Below are 18,375 nucleotides of genomic sequence, written 5' to 3'. Positions count from 1 at the left end.
AGTAAAACATGACTATAGATACAGTAAAACACGACTATAGATACAGTAAAACATGACTATAGATACAGTAACCCTCCCAGTAAAACATGACTATAGATACAGTAAAACATGACTATAGATACAGTAAAACATGACTATAGATACAGTAACCCTCCCAGTAAAACACGACTATAGATACAGTAAAACATGACTATAGATACAGTAAAACATGACTATAGATACAGTAACCCTCCCAGTAAAACATGACTATAGATACAGTAACCCTCCCAGTAAAACACGACTATAGATACAGTAAAACATGACTATAGATACAGTAACCCTCCCAGTAAAACACGACTATAGATACAGTAACCCTCCCAGTAAAACACGACTATAGATACAGTAAAACATGACTATAGATACAGTAAAACATGACTATAGATACAGTAACCCTCCCAGTAAAACATGACTATAGATACAGTAACCCTCCCAGTAAAACATGACTATAGATACAGTAACCCTCCCAGTAAAACATGACTATAGATACAGTAACCCTCCCAGTAAAACATGACTATAGATACAGTAACCCTCCCAGTAAAACACGACTATAGATACAGTAAAACATGACTATAGATACAGTAACCCTCCCAGTAAAACATGACTATAGATACAGTAACCCTCCCAGTAAAACATGACTATAGATACAGTAACCCTCCCAGTAAAACATGACTATAGATACAGTAACCCTCCCAGTAAAACATGACTATAGATACAGTAACCCTCCCAGTAAAACATGACTATAGATACAGTAACCCTCCCAGTAAAACACGACTATAGATACAGTAAAACATGACTATAGATACAGTAACCCTCCCAGTAAAACATGACTATAGATACAGTAACCCTCCCAGTAAAACATGACTATAGATACAGTAACCCTCCCAGTAAAACATGACTATAGATACAGTAACCCTCCCAGTAAAACATGACTATAGATACAGTAAAACATGACTATAGATACAGTAAAACATGACTATAGATACAGTAACCCTCCCAGTAAAACATGACTATAGATACAGTAAAACATGACTATAGATACAGTAACCCTCCCAGTAAAACACGACTATAGATACAGTAAAACATGACTATAGATACAGTAAAACATGACTATAGATACAGTAACCCTCCCAGTAAAACATGACTATAGATACAGTAACCCTCCCAGTAAAACACGACTATAGATACAGTAACCCTCCCAGTAAAACATGACTATAGATACAGTAAAACATGACTATAGATACAGTAAAACATGACTATAGATACAGTAAAACATGACTATAGATACAGTAACCCTCCCAGTAAAACATGACTATAGATACAGTAACCCTCCCAGTAAAACACGACTATAGATACAGTAAAACATGACTATAGATACAGTAAAACATGACTATAGATACAGTAACCCTCCCAGTAAAACATGACTATAGATACAGTAAAACATGACTATAGATACAGTAACCCTCCCAGTAAAACATGACTATAGATACAGTAAAACACGACTATAGATACAGTAAAACATGACTATAGATACAGTAAAACACGACTATAGATACAGTAAAACATGACTATAGATACAGTAACCCTCCCAGTAAAACATGACTATAGATACAGTAACCCTCCCAGTAAAACATGACTATAGATACAGTAAAACATGACTATAGATACAGTAACTCTCCCAGTAAAACACGACTATAGATACAGTAAAACATGACTATAGATACAGTAACCCTCCCAGTAAAACATGACTATAGATACAGTAACCCTCCCAGTAAAACATGACTATAGATACAGTAACCCTCCCAGTAAAACATGACTATAGATACAGTAAAACATGACTATAGATACAGTAAAACATGACTATAGATACAGTAACCCTCCCAGTAAAACATGACTATAGATACAGTAAAACATGACTATAGATACAGTAAAACATGACTATAGATACAGTAACCCTCCCAGTAAAACATGACTATAGATACAGTAAAACATGACTATAGATACAGTAACCCTCCCAGTAAAACATGACTATAGATACAGTAAAACATGACTATAGATACAGTAAAACATGACTATAGATACAGTAAAACATGACTATAGATACAGTAACCCTCCCAGTAAAACATGACTATAGATACAATAAAACATGACTATAGATACAGTAAAACATGACTATAGATACAGTAACCCTCCCAGTAAAACATGACTATAGATACAGTAAAACATGACTATAGATACAGTAAAACATGACTATAGATACAGTAAAACATGACTATAGATACAGTAAAACATGACTATAGATACAGTAACCCTCCCAGTCAAGGTGTGTGTTTGAGATCGAGTAATTGCAGTCGGACTGCACAGAATCCCTGATCTACCAATCACCTTGCATCCCAAATAATTACTCGTTGTGTGATTTAGATTAGCAATTAAGCGCACCCTCGTTCACCCTCGCTCAACTGATCCCCTGAAACACGCTGAAGGTCTTCTCGCTGACCCTCAGGGTAGCAGGGTAGTCAATGTACTGTACCTGTTGATGTGGTGTGTGTTGAGCAGGGAGGGAAAGAAGGTCTGGAACTCTAGGAGGGAGTGTGAGCGGGCGGTGACCCCCAGGTGTAGCAGGGTGGGGCAGGGCGGTTCAGGTCTCCTCCATACCTGGCTAGCCTCTCTCTGGGCCCTCCGTTCTGCACGACTGGGCCTGGTACACATACCCCCCACCACGGCACTGCTGCTACGGATAGGAGGCAGAGTCTTAAAGAGAGAGAGCGAGGGGGAGAGAGAGGTAAAGACACTGAATGATATGTAAGCAGTATCTATTCTAGATTATAAACTGGGTGGTTTGAGCCCTGAATGCTGATTGGCTGACAGCCGTGGTATATCAGTCCGTATACCACGGGTATGACATGTATTTTTACTGTCCTAACTACTTTGGTAACCAGTTTATAATAGCAATAAGGCACCTCGGGGGTTTGTGATATATGGCCAATATACCACGGCTAAGGACTGTGTCCAGGAACTCCGCGTTGCGTCGTGCTTAAGAACAGCCCTTAGCCGTGGTATATTGGCCATATACCATACCTCCTCGGGCCTTATTGCTTAAAAATATCTAACCAGATCAGTTTGTGCTGTTTTGTCAGGTCAATCTGGTTAGATATTTTTAGGTTTGGCAATATCTATAACATCCACAGGGTCCAGGTGTTTCCTGTTACCGTGTACTTCCTGACTACAGGATCCAGGTGTTTCCTATTACCTTGTACTTCCTGACTACAGGGTCCAGGTGTTTCCTGTTACCTTGTACTTCCTGATTACAGGGTCCAGGTGTTTCCTGTTACCTTGTATTTCCTGACTACAGGGTCCAGGTGTTTCCTGTTACCTTGTATTTCCTGACTACAGGGTCCAGGTGTTTCCTGTTACCTTGTACTTCCTGACTACAGGGTCCAGGTGTTTCCTGTTACCTTGTACTTCCTGACTACAGGGTCCAGGTGTTTCCTGTTACCTTGTACTTCCTGACTACAGGGTCCAGGTGTTTCCTGTTACCTTGTACTTCCTGACTACAGGTCCAGGCGTCTGTGGGGAAGGTACAACCTCCTGCATCAGGACAAGATGAAGGTGTTAGATCACCAGTAAGTAGAACCCAGATTGTGTGTGTGTGTGTGTGTGTGTGTGTGTGTGTGTGTGTGTGTGTGTGTGTGTGTGTGTGTGTGTGTGTGTGTGTGTGTGTGTGTGTGTGTGTGTATTTGTGTCCTAGTATGATTCTCACCTTAGTGTTGCTCTCCTGTGTTTGATTCTGTGTATGACCCTGGGGGTAGCTGGTCTGACTCTGTGTATGACCCTGGGGGTAGCTCGTCTGACTCTGTGTATGACCCTGGGGGTAGCTGGTCTGACTCTGTGTATGACCCTGGGGGTAACTCGTCTGACTCTGTGTATGACCCTGGGGGTAGCTGGTCTGACTCTGTGTATGACCCTGGGGGTAACTGGTCTGATTCTGTGTATGACCCTGGGGGTAACTGGTCTGACTCTGTGTATGACCCTGGGGGTAACTGGTCTGACTCTGTGTATGACCCTGGGGGTAACTGGTCTGATTCTGCTGCAGGTCTTTGTCAGTCAGGGTAAATTCATTCCTCTGTCTGTCTCTCTCCAGCTCCCACTGCTGTAGATCCTGATGGTACTGAGATAGAGCCTCCTCCAGGGTCACCTGGTAACATAGCAACAACATCTCAGTCACACATCATATGTGGTTGTTTTACCAATGCACTGACTGTCTGGAGTCTTTCTGGATAGGACCTGCTGAGATGAGATGGATGAAAAACAGTCTGCTAAATGACTAACATGTAATATGTCAAAATAGAAACATCTATAGACAAATGGACAGAATGCTATTCACCTTTAATGGTATTGAAACATCTATAGACAAGTAGTCTTATGAGTGAACACTGTGACAAGAGTTTGTAGGTATATAAAGGACTATGATAAAGGTCCTCACCTCACAGATGATGTCTAGCTGGTAGAAGCTTGGGCTGCCAGAGGCCTGGAGCGTCAGGATACAGAGAGAACTCTCCCCCGGAGACAGAGTACCATGCTCTGGGTAGATCTGGACTGACTGCAGGGACAATAACCGCAGCAAGAATTGAACTGCATTCACTGACACAACTCCCCAAAAATAACAACTCTCTCATTCAACAAACATCCACAGAAAGAAGCACACATTTATGTACGTTGAAGTATGTCCAGTATGTCCAGTATGCTGCAGTATGTCCAGTATGCTGCAGTATGCTGCAGTCTGTCCAGTACGCTGCAGTATGTCCAGTATGCTGCAGTATGTCCAGTATGCTGCAGTATGTCCAGTACGCTGCAGTATGTCCAGTATGCTGCAGTATGTCCAGTATGCTGCAGTATGTCCAGTATGTCCAGTACGCTGCAGTATGTCCAGTATGCTGCAGTATGTCCAGTATGCTGCAGTATGTCCAGTATGCTGCAGTATGTCCAGTATGCTGCAGTATGTCCAGTATGTCCAATACGCTGCAGTATGTCCAGTATGCTGCAGTATGTCCAGTACGCTGCAGTATGTCCAGTACGCTGCAGTATGTCCAGTATGCTGCAGTATGTCCAGTATGCTGCAGTATGTCCAGTATGATGCAGTATGTCCAGTACGCTGCAGTATGTCCAGTACACATATACAACATGCTAACCTGGTCAGTCAGGTTCCAGGCTAATATACAACATGCTAACCTGGTCAGTCAGGTTCCAGGCTAATATACTGCAAACTAACCTGGTCAGTCAGGTTCCAGGCTAATATACTGCATGCTAACCTGGTCAGTCAGGTTCCAGGCTAATATACTGCACCCTAACCTGGTCAGTCAGGTTCCAGGCTAATATACTGCATGCTAACCTGGTCAGACCGGTTCCAGGCTAATTTACTGCATGCTAACCTGGTCAGTCAGGTTACAGGCTAATATACTACACGCTAACCTGGTCAGTCAGGTTCCAGGCTAATATACTCCATGCTAACCTAGTCAGTCAGGTTCCAAGCTAATATACAACATGCTAACCTGGTCAGTCAGGTTCCAGGCTAATATACTGCATGCTAACCTGGTCAGTCAGGTTCCTGGCTAATATACTACATGCTAACCTGGTCAGTCAGGTTCCAGGCTAATATACTGCACCCTAACCTGGTCAGTCAGGTTCCAGGCTAATATACTACTCGCTAACCTAGTCAGTCAGGTTCCAGGCTAATATACTACACGCTAACCTGATCAGTCAGGTTCCAGGCTAATATACTGCACCCTAACCTGGTCAGTCAGGTTCCAAGCTAATATACAACATGCTAACCTGGTCAGTCAGGTTCCAGGCTAATATACTGCATGCTAACCTGGTCAGTCAGGTTCCAGGCTAATATACAACATGGTAACCTGGTCAGTCAGGTTCCAGGCTAATATACAACATGCTAACCTGGTCAGTCAGGTTCCAGGCTAATATACTGCATGCTAACCTGGTCAGTCAGGTTCCAGGCTAATATACAACATGCTAACCTGGTCAGTCAGGTTCCAGGCTAATATACTGCACCCTAACCTGGTCAGTCAGGTTCCAGGCTAATATACTGCACCCTAACCTGGTCAGTCAGGTTCCAGGCTAATATACTACATGCTAACCTGGTCAGTCAGGTTCCAGGCTAATATACTGCACCCTAACCTGGTCAGTCAGGTTCCAGGCTAATATACTACATGCTAACCTGGTCAGTCAGGTTCCAGGCTAATATACTGCATGCTAACCTGGTCAGTCAGGTTCCTGGCTAATATACTGCATGCTAACCTGGTCAGTCAGGTTCCAGGCTAATATACTGCACGCTAACCTGGTCAGTCAGGTTCCAGGCTAATATACTACATGCTAACCTGGTCAGTCAGGTTCCAGGCTAATATACTACATGCTAACCTGGTCAGTCAGGTTCCAGACTAATATACTGCACCCTAACCTGGTCAGTCAGGTTCCAGGCTAATATACTGAACCCTAACCTGGTCAGTCAGGTTCCAGGCTAATATACTACATGCTAACCTAGTCAGTCAGGTTCCAGGCTAATATACAACATGCTAACCTGGTCAGTTAGGTTCCAGGCTAATATACAACATGCTAACCTGGTCAGTCAGGTTCCAGGCTAAAACACTGCACGCTAACCTGGTCAGTCAGGTTCCAGGCTAATATACTACACACTAACCTGGTCAGTCAGGTTCCAGGCTAATATACTACACACTAACCTGGTCAGTCAGGTTCCAGGCTAATATACTGCATGCTAACCTGGTCAGTCAGGTTCCAGGCTAATATACTACATGCTAACCTGGTCAGTCAGGTTCCAGGCTAATATACTGCATGCTAACCTGGTCAGTCAGGTTCCAGGATAATATACTACATGCTAACCTGGTCAGTCAGGTTCCAGGCTAATATACTGCATGCTAACCTGGTCAGTCAGGTTCCAGGCTAATATACTACACACTAACCTGGTCAGTCAGGTTCCAGGCTAATATACTACACACTAACCTGGTCAGTCAGGTTCCAGGCTAATATACTGCATGCTAACCTGGTCAGTCAGGTTCCAAGCTAATATACTACACGCTAACCTAGTCAGTCAGGTTCCAGGCTAATATACTGCATGCTAACCTGGTAAGTCAGGTTCCAGGCTAATATACAACATGCTATCCTGGTCAGTCAGATTCCAGGCTAATACCCTGCATGCTAACCTGGTCAGTCAGGTTCCAGGCTAATATACTACACACTAACCTGGTCAGTCAGGTTCCAGGCTAATATACTACACACTAACCTGGTCAGTCAGGTTCCAGGCTAATATACAACATGCTAACCTGGTCAGTCAGGTTCCTGGCTAATATACTACTCGCTAACCTGGTCAGTCAGGTTCCAGGCTAATATACTACATGCTAACCTGGTCAGTCAGGTTCCAGGCTAATATACTACATGCTAACCTGGTCAGTCAGGTTCCAGGCTAATATACTGCAAACTAACCTAGTCAGTCAGGTTCCAGGCTAATATACTACATGCTAACCTGGTCAGTGAGGTTCCAGGCTAATATACAACATGCTAACGTGGTCAGTCAGGTTCCAGGCTAATATACTGCACCCTAACCTGGTCAGTCAGGTTCCAGGCTAATATACTGCATGCTAACCTGGTCAGACCGGTTCCAGGCTAATTTACTGCATGCTAACCTGGTCAGTCAGGTTCCAGGCTAATATACTACACGCTAACCTGGTCAGTCAGGTTCCAGGCTAATATACTCCATGGTAACCTAGTCAGTCAGGTTCCAAGCTAATATACAACATGCTAACCTGGTCAGTCAGGTTCCAGGCTAATATACTGCATGCTAACCTGGTCAGTCAGGTTCCTGGCTAATATACTACATACTAACCTGGTCAGTCAGGTTCCAGGCTAATATACTGCACCCTAACCTGGTCAGTCAGGTTCCAGGCTAATATACTACTCGCTAACCTGGTCAGTCAGGTTCCAGGCTAATATACTACATGCTATCCTGGTCAGTCAGATTCCAGGCTAATACCCTGCATGCTAACCTGGTCAGTCAGGTTCCAGGCTAATATACTACACACTAACCTGGTCAGTCAGGTTCCAGGCTAATATACTACACACTAACCTGGTCAGTCAGGCTAATATACTGCACCCTAACCTGGTCAGTCAGGTTCCAAGCTAATATACAACATGCTAACCTGGTCAGTCAGGTTCCAGGCTAATATACTGCATGCTAACCTGGTCAGTCAGGTTCCAGGCTAATATACAACATGGTAACCTGGTCAGTCAGGTTCCAGGCTAATATACAACATGCTAACCTGGTCAGTCAGGTTCCAGGCTAATATACTGCATGCTAACCTGGTCAGTCAGGTTCCAGGCTAATATACAACATGCTAACCTGGTCAGTCAGGTTCCAGGCTAATATACAACATACTAACCTGGTCAGTCAGGTTCCAGGCTAATATACTGCATGCTAACCTGGTCAGTCAGGTTCCAGGCTAATATACTGCACGCTAACCTGGTCAGTCAGGTTCCAGGCTAATATACTGCACGCTAACCTGGTCAGTCAGGTTCCAGGCTATTATACTACATGCTAACCTGGTCAGGTTCCAGGCTAATATACAACATGCTAACCTGGTCAGTCAGGTTCCAGGCTAATACACTGCACGCTAACCTGGTCAGTCAGGTTCCAGGCTAATATACTACACACTAACCTGGTCAGTCAGGTTCCAGGCTAATATACTACACACTAACCTGGTCAGTCAGGTTCCAGGCTAATATACTACACACTAACCTGGTCAGTCAGGTTCCAGGCTAATATACTGCACGCTAACCTGGTCAGTCAGGTTCCAGGCTAATATACTACATGCTAACCTGGTCAGTCAGGTTCCAGGCTAATATACAACATGCTAACCTGGTCAGTCAGGTTCCAGGCTAATATACTACACGCTAACCTGGTTAGTCAGGTTCCAGGCTAATATACTACACGCTAACCTAGTCAGTCAGGTTCTAAGCTAATATACTACATGCTAACCTGGTCAGTCAGGTTCCAAGCTAATATACAACATGCTAACCTGGTCAGTCAGGTTCCAGGCTAATATACTACATGCTAACCTGGTCAGTCAGGTTCCAGGCTAATATACTACATGCTAACCTGGTCAGTCAGGTTCCAGGCTAATATACTGCACCTTAACCTGGTCAGTCAGGTTCCAGGCTAATATACTGAACCCTAACCTGGTCAGTCAGGTTCCAGGCTAATATACTACATGCTAACCTAGTCAGTCAGGTTCCAGGCTAATATACTACATGCTAACCTGGTCAGTCAGGTTCCAGGCTAATATACAACATGCTAACCTGGTCAGTCAGGTTCCAGGCTAATACACTGCACGCTAACCTGGTCAGTCAGGTTCCAGGCTAATATACTACACACTAACCTGGTCAGTCAGGTTCCAAGCTAATATACTGCATGCTAACCTGGTCAGTCAGGTTCCAGGCTAATATACTACATGCTAACCTGGTCAGTCAGGTTCCAGGCTAATATACTACACACTAACCTGGTCAGTCAGGTTCCAGGCTAATATACTACACACTAACCTGGTCAGTCAGGTTCCAGGCTAATATACTGCATGCTAACCTGGTCAGTCAGGTTCCAGGCTAATATACTACATGCTAACCTGGTCAGTCAGGTTCCAGGCTAATATACTGCATGCTAACCTGGTCAGTCAGGTTCCAGGCTAATATACTACATGCTAACCTGGTCAGTCAGGTTCCAGGCTAATATACTGCATGCTAACCTGGTCAGTCAGGTTCCAGGCTAATATACTACACACTAACCTGGTCAGTCAGGTTCCAGGCTAATATACTGCGTGCTAACCTGGTCAGTCAGGTTCCAGGCTAATATACTGCATGCTAACCTGGTCAGTCAGGTTCCAGGCTAATATACTGCATGCTAACCTGGTCAGTCAGGTTCCAGGCTAATATACTGCATGCTAACCTGGTCAGTCAGGTTCCAGGCTAATATACTACATGCTAACCTGGTCAGTCAGGTTCCAGGCTAATATACTGCATGCTAACCTGGTCAGTCAGGTTCCAGGCTAATATACCTCACCCTAACCTGGTCAGTCAGGTTCCAGGCTAATATACTGCACCCTAACCTGGTCAGTCAGGTTCCAGGCTAATATACTACACGCTAACCTGGTCAGTCAGGTTCCAGGCTAATATACTGCAACCTAACCTGGTCAGTCAGGTTCCAGGCTAATATACTACATGCTAACCTGGTCAGTCAGGTTCCAGGCTAATATACTGCATGCTAACCTGGTCAGTCAGGTGCCAGGCTAATATACTGCACCCTAACCTGGTCAGTCAGGTTCCAGGCTAATATACAACATGCTAACCTGGTCAGTCAGATTCCAGGCTAATACCCTGCATGCTAACCTGGTCAGTCAGGTTCCAGGCTAATATACTACACACTAACCTGGTCAGTCAGGTTCCAGGCTAATATACTACACACTAACCTGGTCAGTCAGGTTCCAGGCTAATATACTACACACTAACCTGGTCAGTCAGGTTCCAGGCTAATATACAACATGCTAACCTGGTCAGTCAGGTTCCTGGCTAATATACTACTCGCTAACCTGGTCAGTCAGGTTCCAGGCTAATATACTACATGCTAACCTGGTCAGTCAGGTTCCAGGCTAATATACTACATGCTAACCTGGTTAGTCAGGTTCCAGGCTAATATACTACTCGCTAACCTGGCCAGTCAGGTTCCAGGCTAATATACTACTCGCTAACCTGGTCAGTCAGGTTCCAGGCTAATATACTACATGCTAACGTGGTCAGTCAGGTTCCAGGCTAATATACTGCACCTTAACCTGGTCAGTCAGGTTCCAGGCTAATATACTGCATGCTAACCTGGTCAGACCGGTTCCAGGCTAATTTACTGCATGCTAACCTGGTCAGTCAGGTTCCAGGCTAATATACTACACGCTAACCTGGTCAGTCAGGTTCCAGGCTAATATACTCCATGCTAACCTAGTCAGTCAGGTTCCAAGCTAATATACAACATGCTAACCTGGTCAGTCAGGTTCCAGGCTAATATACTGCATGCTAACCTGGTCAGTCAGGTTCCTGGCTAATATACTACATACTAACCTGGTCAGTCAGGTTCCAGGCTAATATACTGCACCCTAACCTGGTCAGTCAGGTTCCAGGCTAATATACTACTCGCTAACCTGGTCAGTCAGGTTCCAGGCTAATATACTACATGCTATCCTGGTCAGTCAGATTCCAGGCTAATACCCTGCATGCTAACCTGGTCAGTCAGGTTCCAGGCTAATATACTACACACTAACCTGGTCAGTCAGGTTCCAGGCTAATATACTACACACTAACCTGGTCAGTCAGGCTAATATACTGCACCCTAACCTGGTCAGTCAGGTTCCAAGCTAATATACAACATGCTAACCTGGTCAGTCAGGTTCCAGGCTAATATACTGCATGCTAACCTGGTCAGTCAGGTTCCAGGCTAATATACAACATGGTAACCTGGTCAGTCAGGTTCCAGGCTAATATACAACATGCTAACCTGGTCAGTCAGGTTCCAGGCTAATATACTGCATGCTAACCTGGTCAGTCAGGTTCCAGGCTAATATACAACATGCTAACCTGGTCAGTCAGGTTCCAGGCTAATATACAACATACTAACCTGGTCAGTCAGGTTCCAGGCTAATATACTGCATGCTAACCTGGTCAGTCAGGTTCCAGGCTAATATACTGCACGCTAACCTGGTCAGTCAGGTTCCAGGCTAATATACTGCACGCTAACCTGGTCAGTCAGGTTCCAGGCTATTATACTGCATGCTAACCTGGTCAGTCAGGTTCCAGGCTAATATACAACATGCTAACCTGGTCAGTCAGGTTCCAGGCTAATACACTGCACGCTAACCTGGTCAGTCAGGTTCCAGGCTAATATACTACACACTAACCTGGTCAGTCAGGTTCCAGGCTAATATACTACACACTAACCTGGTCAGTCAGGTTCCAGGCTAATATACTACACACTAACCTGGTCAGTCAGGTTCCAGGCTAATATACTGCACGCTAACCTGGTCAGTCAGGTTCCAGGCTAATATACTACATGCTAACCTGGTCAGTCAGGTTCCAGGCTAATATACAACATGCTAACCTGGTCAGTCAGGTTCCAGGCTAATATACTACACGCTAACCTGGTTAGTCAGGTTCCAGGCTAATATACTACACGCTAACCTAGTCAGTCAGGTTCTAAGCTAATATACTACATGCTAACCTGGTCAGTCAGGTTCCAAGCTAATATACAACATGCTAACCTGGTCAGTCAGGTTCCAGGCTAATATACTACATGCTAACCTGGTCAGTCAGGTTCCAGGCTAATATACTACATGCTAACCTGGTCAGTCAGGTTCCAGGCTAATATACTGCACCTTAACCTGGTCAGTCAGGTTCCAGGCTAATATACTGAACCCTAACCTGGTCAGTCAGGTTCCAGGCTAATATACTACATGCTAACCTAGTCAGTCAGGTTCCAGGCTAATATACTACATGCTAACCTGGTCAGTCAGGTTCCAGGCTAATATACAACATGCTAACCTGGTCAGTCAGGTTCCAGGCTAATACACTGCACGCTAACCTGGTCAGTCAGGTTCCAGGCTAATATACTACACACTAACCTGGTCAGTCAGGTTCCAAGCTAATATACTGCATGCTAACCTGGTCAGTCAGGTTCCAGGCTAATATACTACATGCTAACCTGGTCAGTCAGGTTCCAGGCTAATATACTACACACTAACCTGGTCAGTCAGGTTCCAGGCTAATATACTACACACTAACCTGGTCAGTCAGGTTCCAGGCTAATATACTGCATGCTAACCTGGTCAGTCAGGTTCCAGGCTAATATACTACATGCTAACCTGGTCAGTCAGGTTCCAGGCTAATATACTGCATGCTAACCTGGTCAGTCAGGTTCCAGGCTAATATACTACATGCTAACCTGGTCAGTCAGGTTCCAGGCTAATATACTGCATGCTAACCTGGTCAGTCAGGTTCCAGGCTAATATACTACACACTAACCTGGTCAGTCAGGTTCCAGGCTAATATACTGCGTGCTAACCTGGTCAGTCAGGTTCCAGGCTAATATACTGCATGCTAACCTGGTCGGTCAGGTTCCAGGCTAATATACTGCATGCTAACCTGGTCAGTCAGGTTCCAGGCTAATATACTGCATGCTAACCTGGTCAGTCAGGTTCCAGGCTAATATACTACATGCTAACCTGGTCAGTCAGGTTCCAGGCTAATATACTGCATGCTAACCTGGTCAGTCAGGTTCCAGGCTAATATACCTCACCCTAACCTGGTCAGTCAGGTTCCAGGCTAATATACTGCACCCTAACCTGGTCAGTCAGGTTCCAGGCTAATATACTACACGCTAACCTGGTCAGTCAGGTTCCAGGCTAATATACTGCAACCTAACCTGGTCAGTCAGGTTCCAGGCTAATATACTACATGCTAACCTGGTCAGTCAGGTTCCAGGCTAATATACTGCACCCTAACCTGGTCAGTCAGGTTCCAGGCTAATATACTACACGCTAACCTGGTCAGTCAGGTTCCAGGCTAATATACTGCAACCTAACCTGGTCAGTCAGGTTCCAGGCTAATATACTACATGCTAACCTGGTCAGTCAGGTTCCAGGCTAATATACTGCATGCTAACCTGGTCAGTCAGGTGCCAGGCTAATATACTGCACCCTAACCTGGTCAGTCAGGTTCCAGGCTAATATACAACATGCTAACCTGGTCAGTCAGATTCCAGGCTAATACCCTGCATGCTAACCTGGTCAGTCAGGTTCCAGGCTAATATACTACACACTAACCTGGTCAGTCAGGTTCCAGGCTAATATACTACACACTAACCTGGTCAGTCAGGTTCCAGGCTAATATACTACACACTAACCTGGTCAGTCAGGTTCCAGGCTAATATACAACATGCTAACCTGGTCAGTCAGGTTCCTGGCTAATATACTACTCGCTAACCTGGTCAGTCAGGTTCCAGGCTAATATACTACATGCTAACCTGGTCAGTCAGGTTCCAGGCTAATATACTACATGCTAACCTGGTTAGTCAGGTTCCAGGCTAATATACTACTCGCTAACCTGGCCAGTCAGGTTCCAGGCTAATATACTACTCGCTAACCTGGTCAGTCAGGTTCCAGGCTAATATACTACATGCTAACCTGGTCAGTCAGGTTCCAGGCTAATAAACTACTCGCTAACCTGGTCAGTCAGGTTCCAGGCTAATATACTACTCGCTAACCTGGTCAGTCAGGTTCCAGGCTAATATACTACATGCTAACCTGGTCAGTCAGGTTCCATGCTAATATACTGCATGCTAACCTGGTCAGTCAGGTTCCAAGCTAATATACTACACGCTAACCTAGTCAGTCAGGTTCCAGGCTAATATACTGCATGCTAACCTGGTCAGTCAGGTACCAGGCTAATATACTACATGCTAACCTGGTCAGTCAGGTTCCAGGCTAATATACTGAACCCTAACCTGGTCAGTCAGGTTCCAGGCTAATATACTACATGCTAACCTAGTCAGTCAGGTTCCAGGCTAATATACTACATGCTAACCTGGTCAGTCAGGTTCCAGGCTAATATACAACATGCTAACCTGGTCAGTCAGGTTCCAGGCTAATACACTGCACGCTAACCTGGTCAGTCAGGTTCCAGGCTAATATACTACACACTAACCTGGTCAGTCAGGTTCCAGGCTAATATACTACACACTAACCTGGTCAGTCAGGTTCCAGGCTAATATACTGCATGCTAACCTGGTCAGTCAGGTTCCAGGCTAATATACTACATGCTAACCTGGTCAGTCAGGTTCCAGGCTAATATACTGCATGTTAACCTGGTCAGTCAGGTTCCAGGCTAATATACTGCGTGCTAACCTGGTCAGTCAGGTTCCAGGCTAATATACCACATGCTAACCTGGTCAGTCAGGTTCCAGGCTAATATACTGCATGCTAACCTGGTCAGTCAGGTTCCAGGCTAATATACTGCATGCTAACCTGGTCAGTCAGGTTCCAGGCTAATATACTGCATGCTAACCTGGTCAGTCAGGTTCCAGGCTAATATACTACATGCTAACCTGGTCAGTCAGGTTCCAGGCTAATATACTGCATGCTAACCTGGTCAGTCAGGTTCCAGGCTAATATACCTCACCCTAACCTGGTCAGTCAGGTTCCAGGCTAATATACTGCACCCTAACCTGGTCAGTCAGGTTCCAGGCTAATATACTACACGCTAACCTGGTCAGTCAGGTTCCAGGCTAATATACTGCACCCTAACCTGGTCAGTCAGGTTCCAGGCTAATATACTACATGCTAACCTGGTCAGTCAGGTTCCAGGCTAATATACTGCACCCTAACCTGGTCTGTCAGGTTCCAGGCTAATATACTACATGCTAACCTGGTCAGTCAGGTTCCAGGCTAATATACTGCATGCTAACCTGGTCAGTCAGGTTCCAAGCTAATATACTACACGCTAACCTAGTCAGTCAGGTTCCAGGCTAATATACTGCATGCTAACCTGGTCAGTCAGGTTCCAGGCTAATATACAACATGCTAACCTGGTCAGTCAGATTCCAGGCTAATACCCTGCATGCTAACCTGGTCAGTCAGGTTCCAGGCTAATATACTACACACTAACCTGGTCAGTCAGGTTCCAGGCTAATATACTACACACTAACCTGGTCAGTCAGGTTCCAGGCTAATATACTACACACTAACCTGGTCAGTCAGGTTCCAGGCTAATATACAACATGCTAACCTGGTCAGTCAGGTTCCTGGCTAATATACTACTCGCTAACCTGGTCAGTCAGGTTCCAGGCTAATATACTACATGCTAACCTGGTCAGTCAGGTTCCAGGCTAATATACTACATGCTAACCTGGTTAGTCAGGTTCCAGGCTAATATACTACTCGCTAACCTGGCCAGTCAGGTTCCAGGCTAGTATATACTACTCGCTAACCTGGTCAGTCAGGTTCCAGGCTAATATACTACATGCTAACCTGGTCAGTCAGGTTCCAGGCTAATATACTACTCGCTAACCTGGTCAGTCAGGTTCCAGGCTAATATACTACTCGCTAACCTGGTCAGTCAGGTTCCAGGCTAATATACTGCATGCTAACCTGGTCAGTCAGGTTCCAGGCTAATATACTGCATGCTAACCTGGTCAGTCAGGTTCCAAGCTAATATACTACACGCTAACCTAGTCAGTCAGGTTCCAGGCTAATATACTGCATGCTAACCTGGTCAGTCAGGTACCAGGCTAATATACTACATGCTAACCTGGTCAGTCAGGTTCCAGGCTAATATACTGCATGCTAACCGGGTCAGTCAGGTTCCAGGCTAATATACTACATGCTAACCTGGTCAGTCAGGTTCCAGGCTAATATACTGCATGCTAACCTGGTCAGTCAGGTTCCAGGCTAATATACTGCATGCTAACCTGGTCAGTCAGGTTCCAGGCTAATATACTACATGCTAACCTGGTCAGTCAGGTTCCAGGCTAATATACTACATGCTAACCTGGTCAGTCAGGTTCCAGGCTAATATACTGCACCCTAACCTGGTCAGTTAGGTTCCAGGCTAATATACTACATGCTAATCTGGTCAGTCAGGTTCCAGGCTAATATACTGCACCCTAACCTGGTCAGTCAGGTTCCAGGCTAATATACTACATGCTAACCTGGTCAGTCAGGTTCCAGGCTAATATACTGCACCCTAACCTGGTCAGTCAGGTTCCAGGCTAATATACTACATGCTAAGCTGGTCAGTCAGGTTCCAGGCTAATATACAACATGCTAACCTGGTCAGTCAGGTTCCAGGCTAATATACTACATGCTAACCTGGTTAGTCAGGTTCCAGGCTAATATACTACATGCTAACCTGGTCAGTCAGGTTCCAGGCTAATATACTGCACCCTAACCTGGTCAGTCAGGTTCCAGGCTAATATACTACATGCTAACTTGGTCAGTCAGGTTCCAGGCTAATATACTGCACCCTAACCTGGTCAGTCAGGTTCCAGGCTAATATACAACATGCTAACCTGGTCAGTCAGGTTCCTGGCTAATATACAACATGCTAACCTGGTCAGTCAGGTTCCAGGCTAATATACTACATGCTAACCTGGTCAGTCAGGTTCCAGGCTAATATACTACACGCTAACCTGGTCAGTCAGGTTCCAGGCTACTATACTACATGCTAACCTGGTCAGTCAGGTTCCAGGCTAATATACTACATGCTAACCTGGTCAGTCAGGTTCCAGGCTAATATACTACATGCTAACCTGGTCAGTCAGGTTCCAGGTGTAGAGGACTCTGTCACTGTGGGAGACGTTCGTCAGGAACAGGACCCGTGTGGAGCGAGAGCAGACTGGGATGTCCCCAACACACAATCTCTCCTCTGACAGGAACAGCACCTGCAGACGAGACAGAGGCCCGGGTTATGAGTGTAGCGTCTGTCATACTTCATCACCAAAACATTGGCCAATGTAGAGGGTAGAGGGGTACAAAAGGATTCCATGGTGGCATTAGTTACAGTGGCAAGAAAAAGTATGTAAACCCTTTTTATGACCAATTTCTGCAGAAATCCAGGTAATTTCAAAGGGAATTACAATATAATACAATAATATAATAATGCCATTAAGCAGAGACTTAGTCATGCAGGTGGTTCTGGGAAAATCGAGCCAACTATCCTGTCATTGCAAGAGACATGCTCTACCAACTGAGCCAAACAGGAGCAGGTAAGCCTATATGGGAATAGGTAGATGGGCCACTCACCTGGTTGGGCAGGGCCATCCTCTGTGTGCTGGGGACAGACATGTAGGCATCATGAAGCTGAACTGGTGCCGACTGTCCCAGCACACTGTTATCAAACCCACAGCCTTCAAACGTCAACAGCATAGTGTCTCCCTCCAGCACATGGATAGAGATGTCCACCTGGAAATAAACACAGGCCTGTGTGAGGAGGAGGATGTTACAACGGCAGGAGAGAGGAAGAGGAAGATGGTACAACGACAGGAGAGAGTGCAAATCTAGACAAGCATTTCGCTACACTCGCATTAACATCTGCTAACCATGTGTATGTGACAAATAAAATTTGATTTGATTTGAGAGGAAGATATTACAACGGCAGGAGAGAGGAAGAGGAAGATGTTACAACGGCAGGAGAGAGGAAGAGGAAGATGTTACAACGACAGGAGAGAGGAAGATG

At 45.1% G+C, this 18,375-nt stretch overlaps 1 protein-coding gene across 3 annotated transcripts in view; it reads right to left on the bottom strand.

Moving 5' to 3' along the window:
* The window catches only part of cfap65 (cilia and flagella associated protein 65), a 104,610-nt gene that overhangs the window by 14,328 nt on the left and 71,907 nt on the right, over window positions 1–18,375 (bottom strand). For all 3 annotated transcript variants that reach the window (XM_055871946.1, XM_055871948.1, XM_055871945.1), the window contains exons 24-29: window positions 17,943–18,101; window positions 17,450–17,581; window positions 4,520–4,636; window positions 3,797–4,231; window positions 3,574–3,624; window positions 2,567–2,787 (exon numbers count right to left, since the gene is read on the bottom strand). In XM_055871946.1, coding sequence (XP_055727921.1) covers window positions 2,567–2,787; window positions 3,574–3,624; window positions 3,797–4,231; window positions 4,520–4,636; window positions 17,450–17,581; window positions 17,943–18,101 — 1,115 coding nt within the window. The remainder of the gene's footprint in view (window positions 1–2,566; window positions 2,788–3,573; window positions 3,625–3,796; window positions 4,232–4,519; window positions 4,637–17,449; window positions 17,582–17,942; window positions 18,102–18,375) is intronic.

This window comes from Salvelinus fontinalis, chromosome 19 (assembly GCF_029448725.1).
Source record: "Salvelinus fontinalis isolate EN_2023a chromosome 19, ASM2944872v1, whole genome shotgun sequence".
NCBI lineage: Eukaryota > Metazoa > Chordata > Actinopteri > Salmoniformes > Salmonidae > Salvelinus > Salvelinus fontinalis.
Note: the sequence above shows the minus strand (reverse complement) of the source record. Positions and strands in the feature narration are given on the sequence as shown.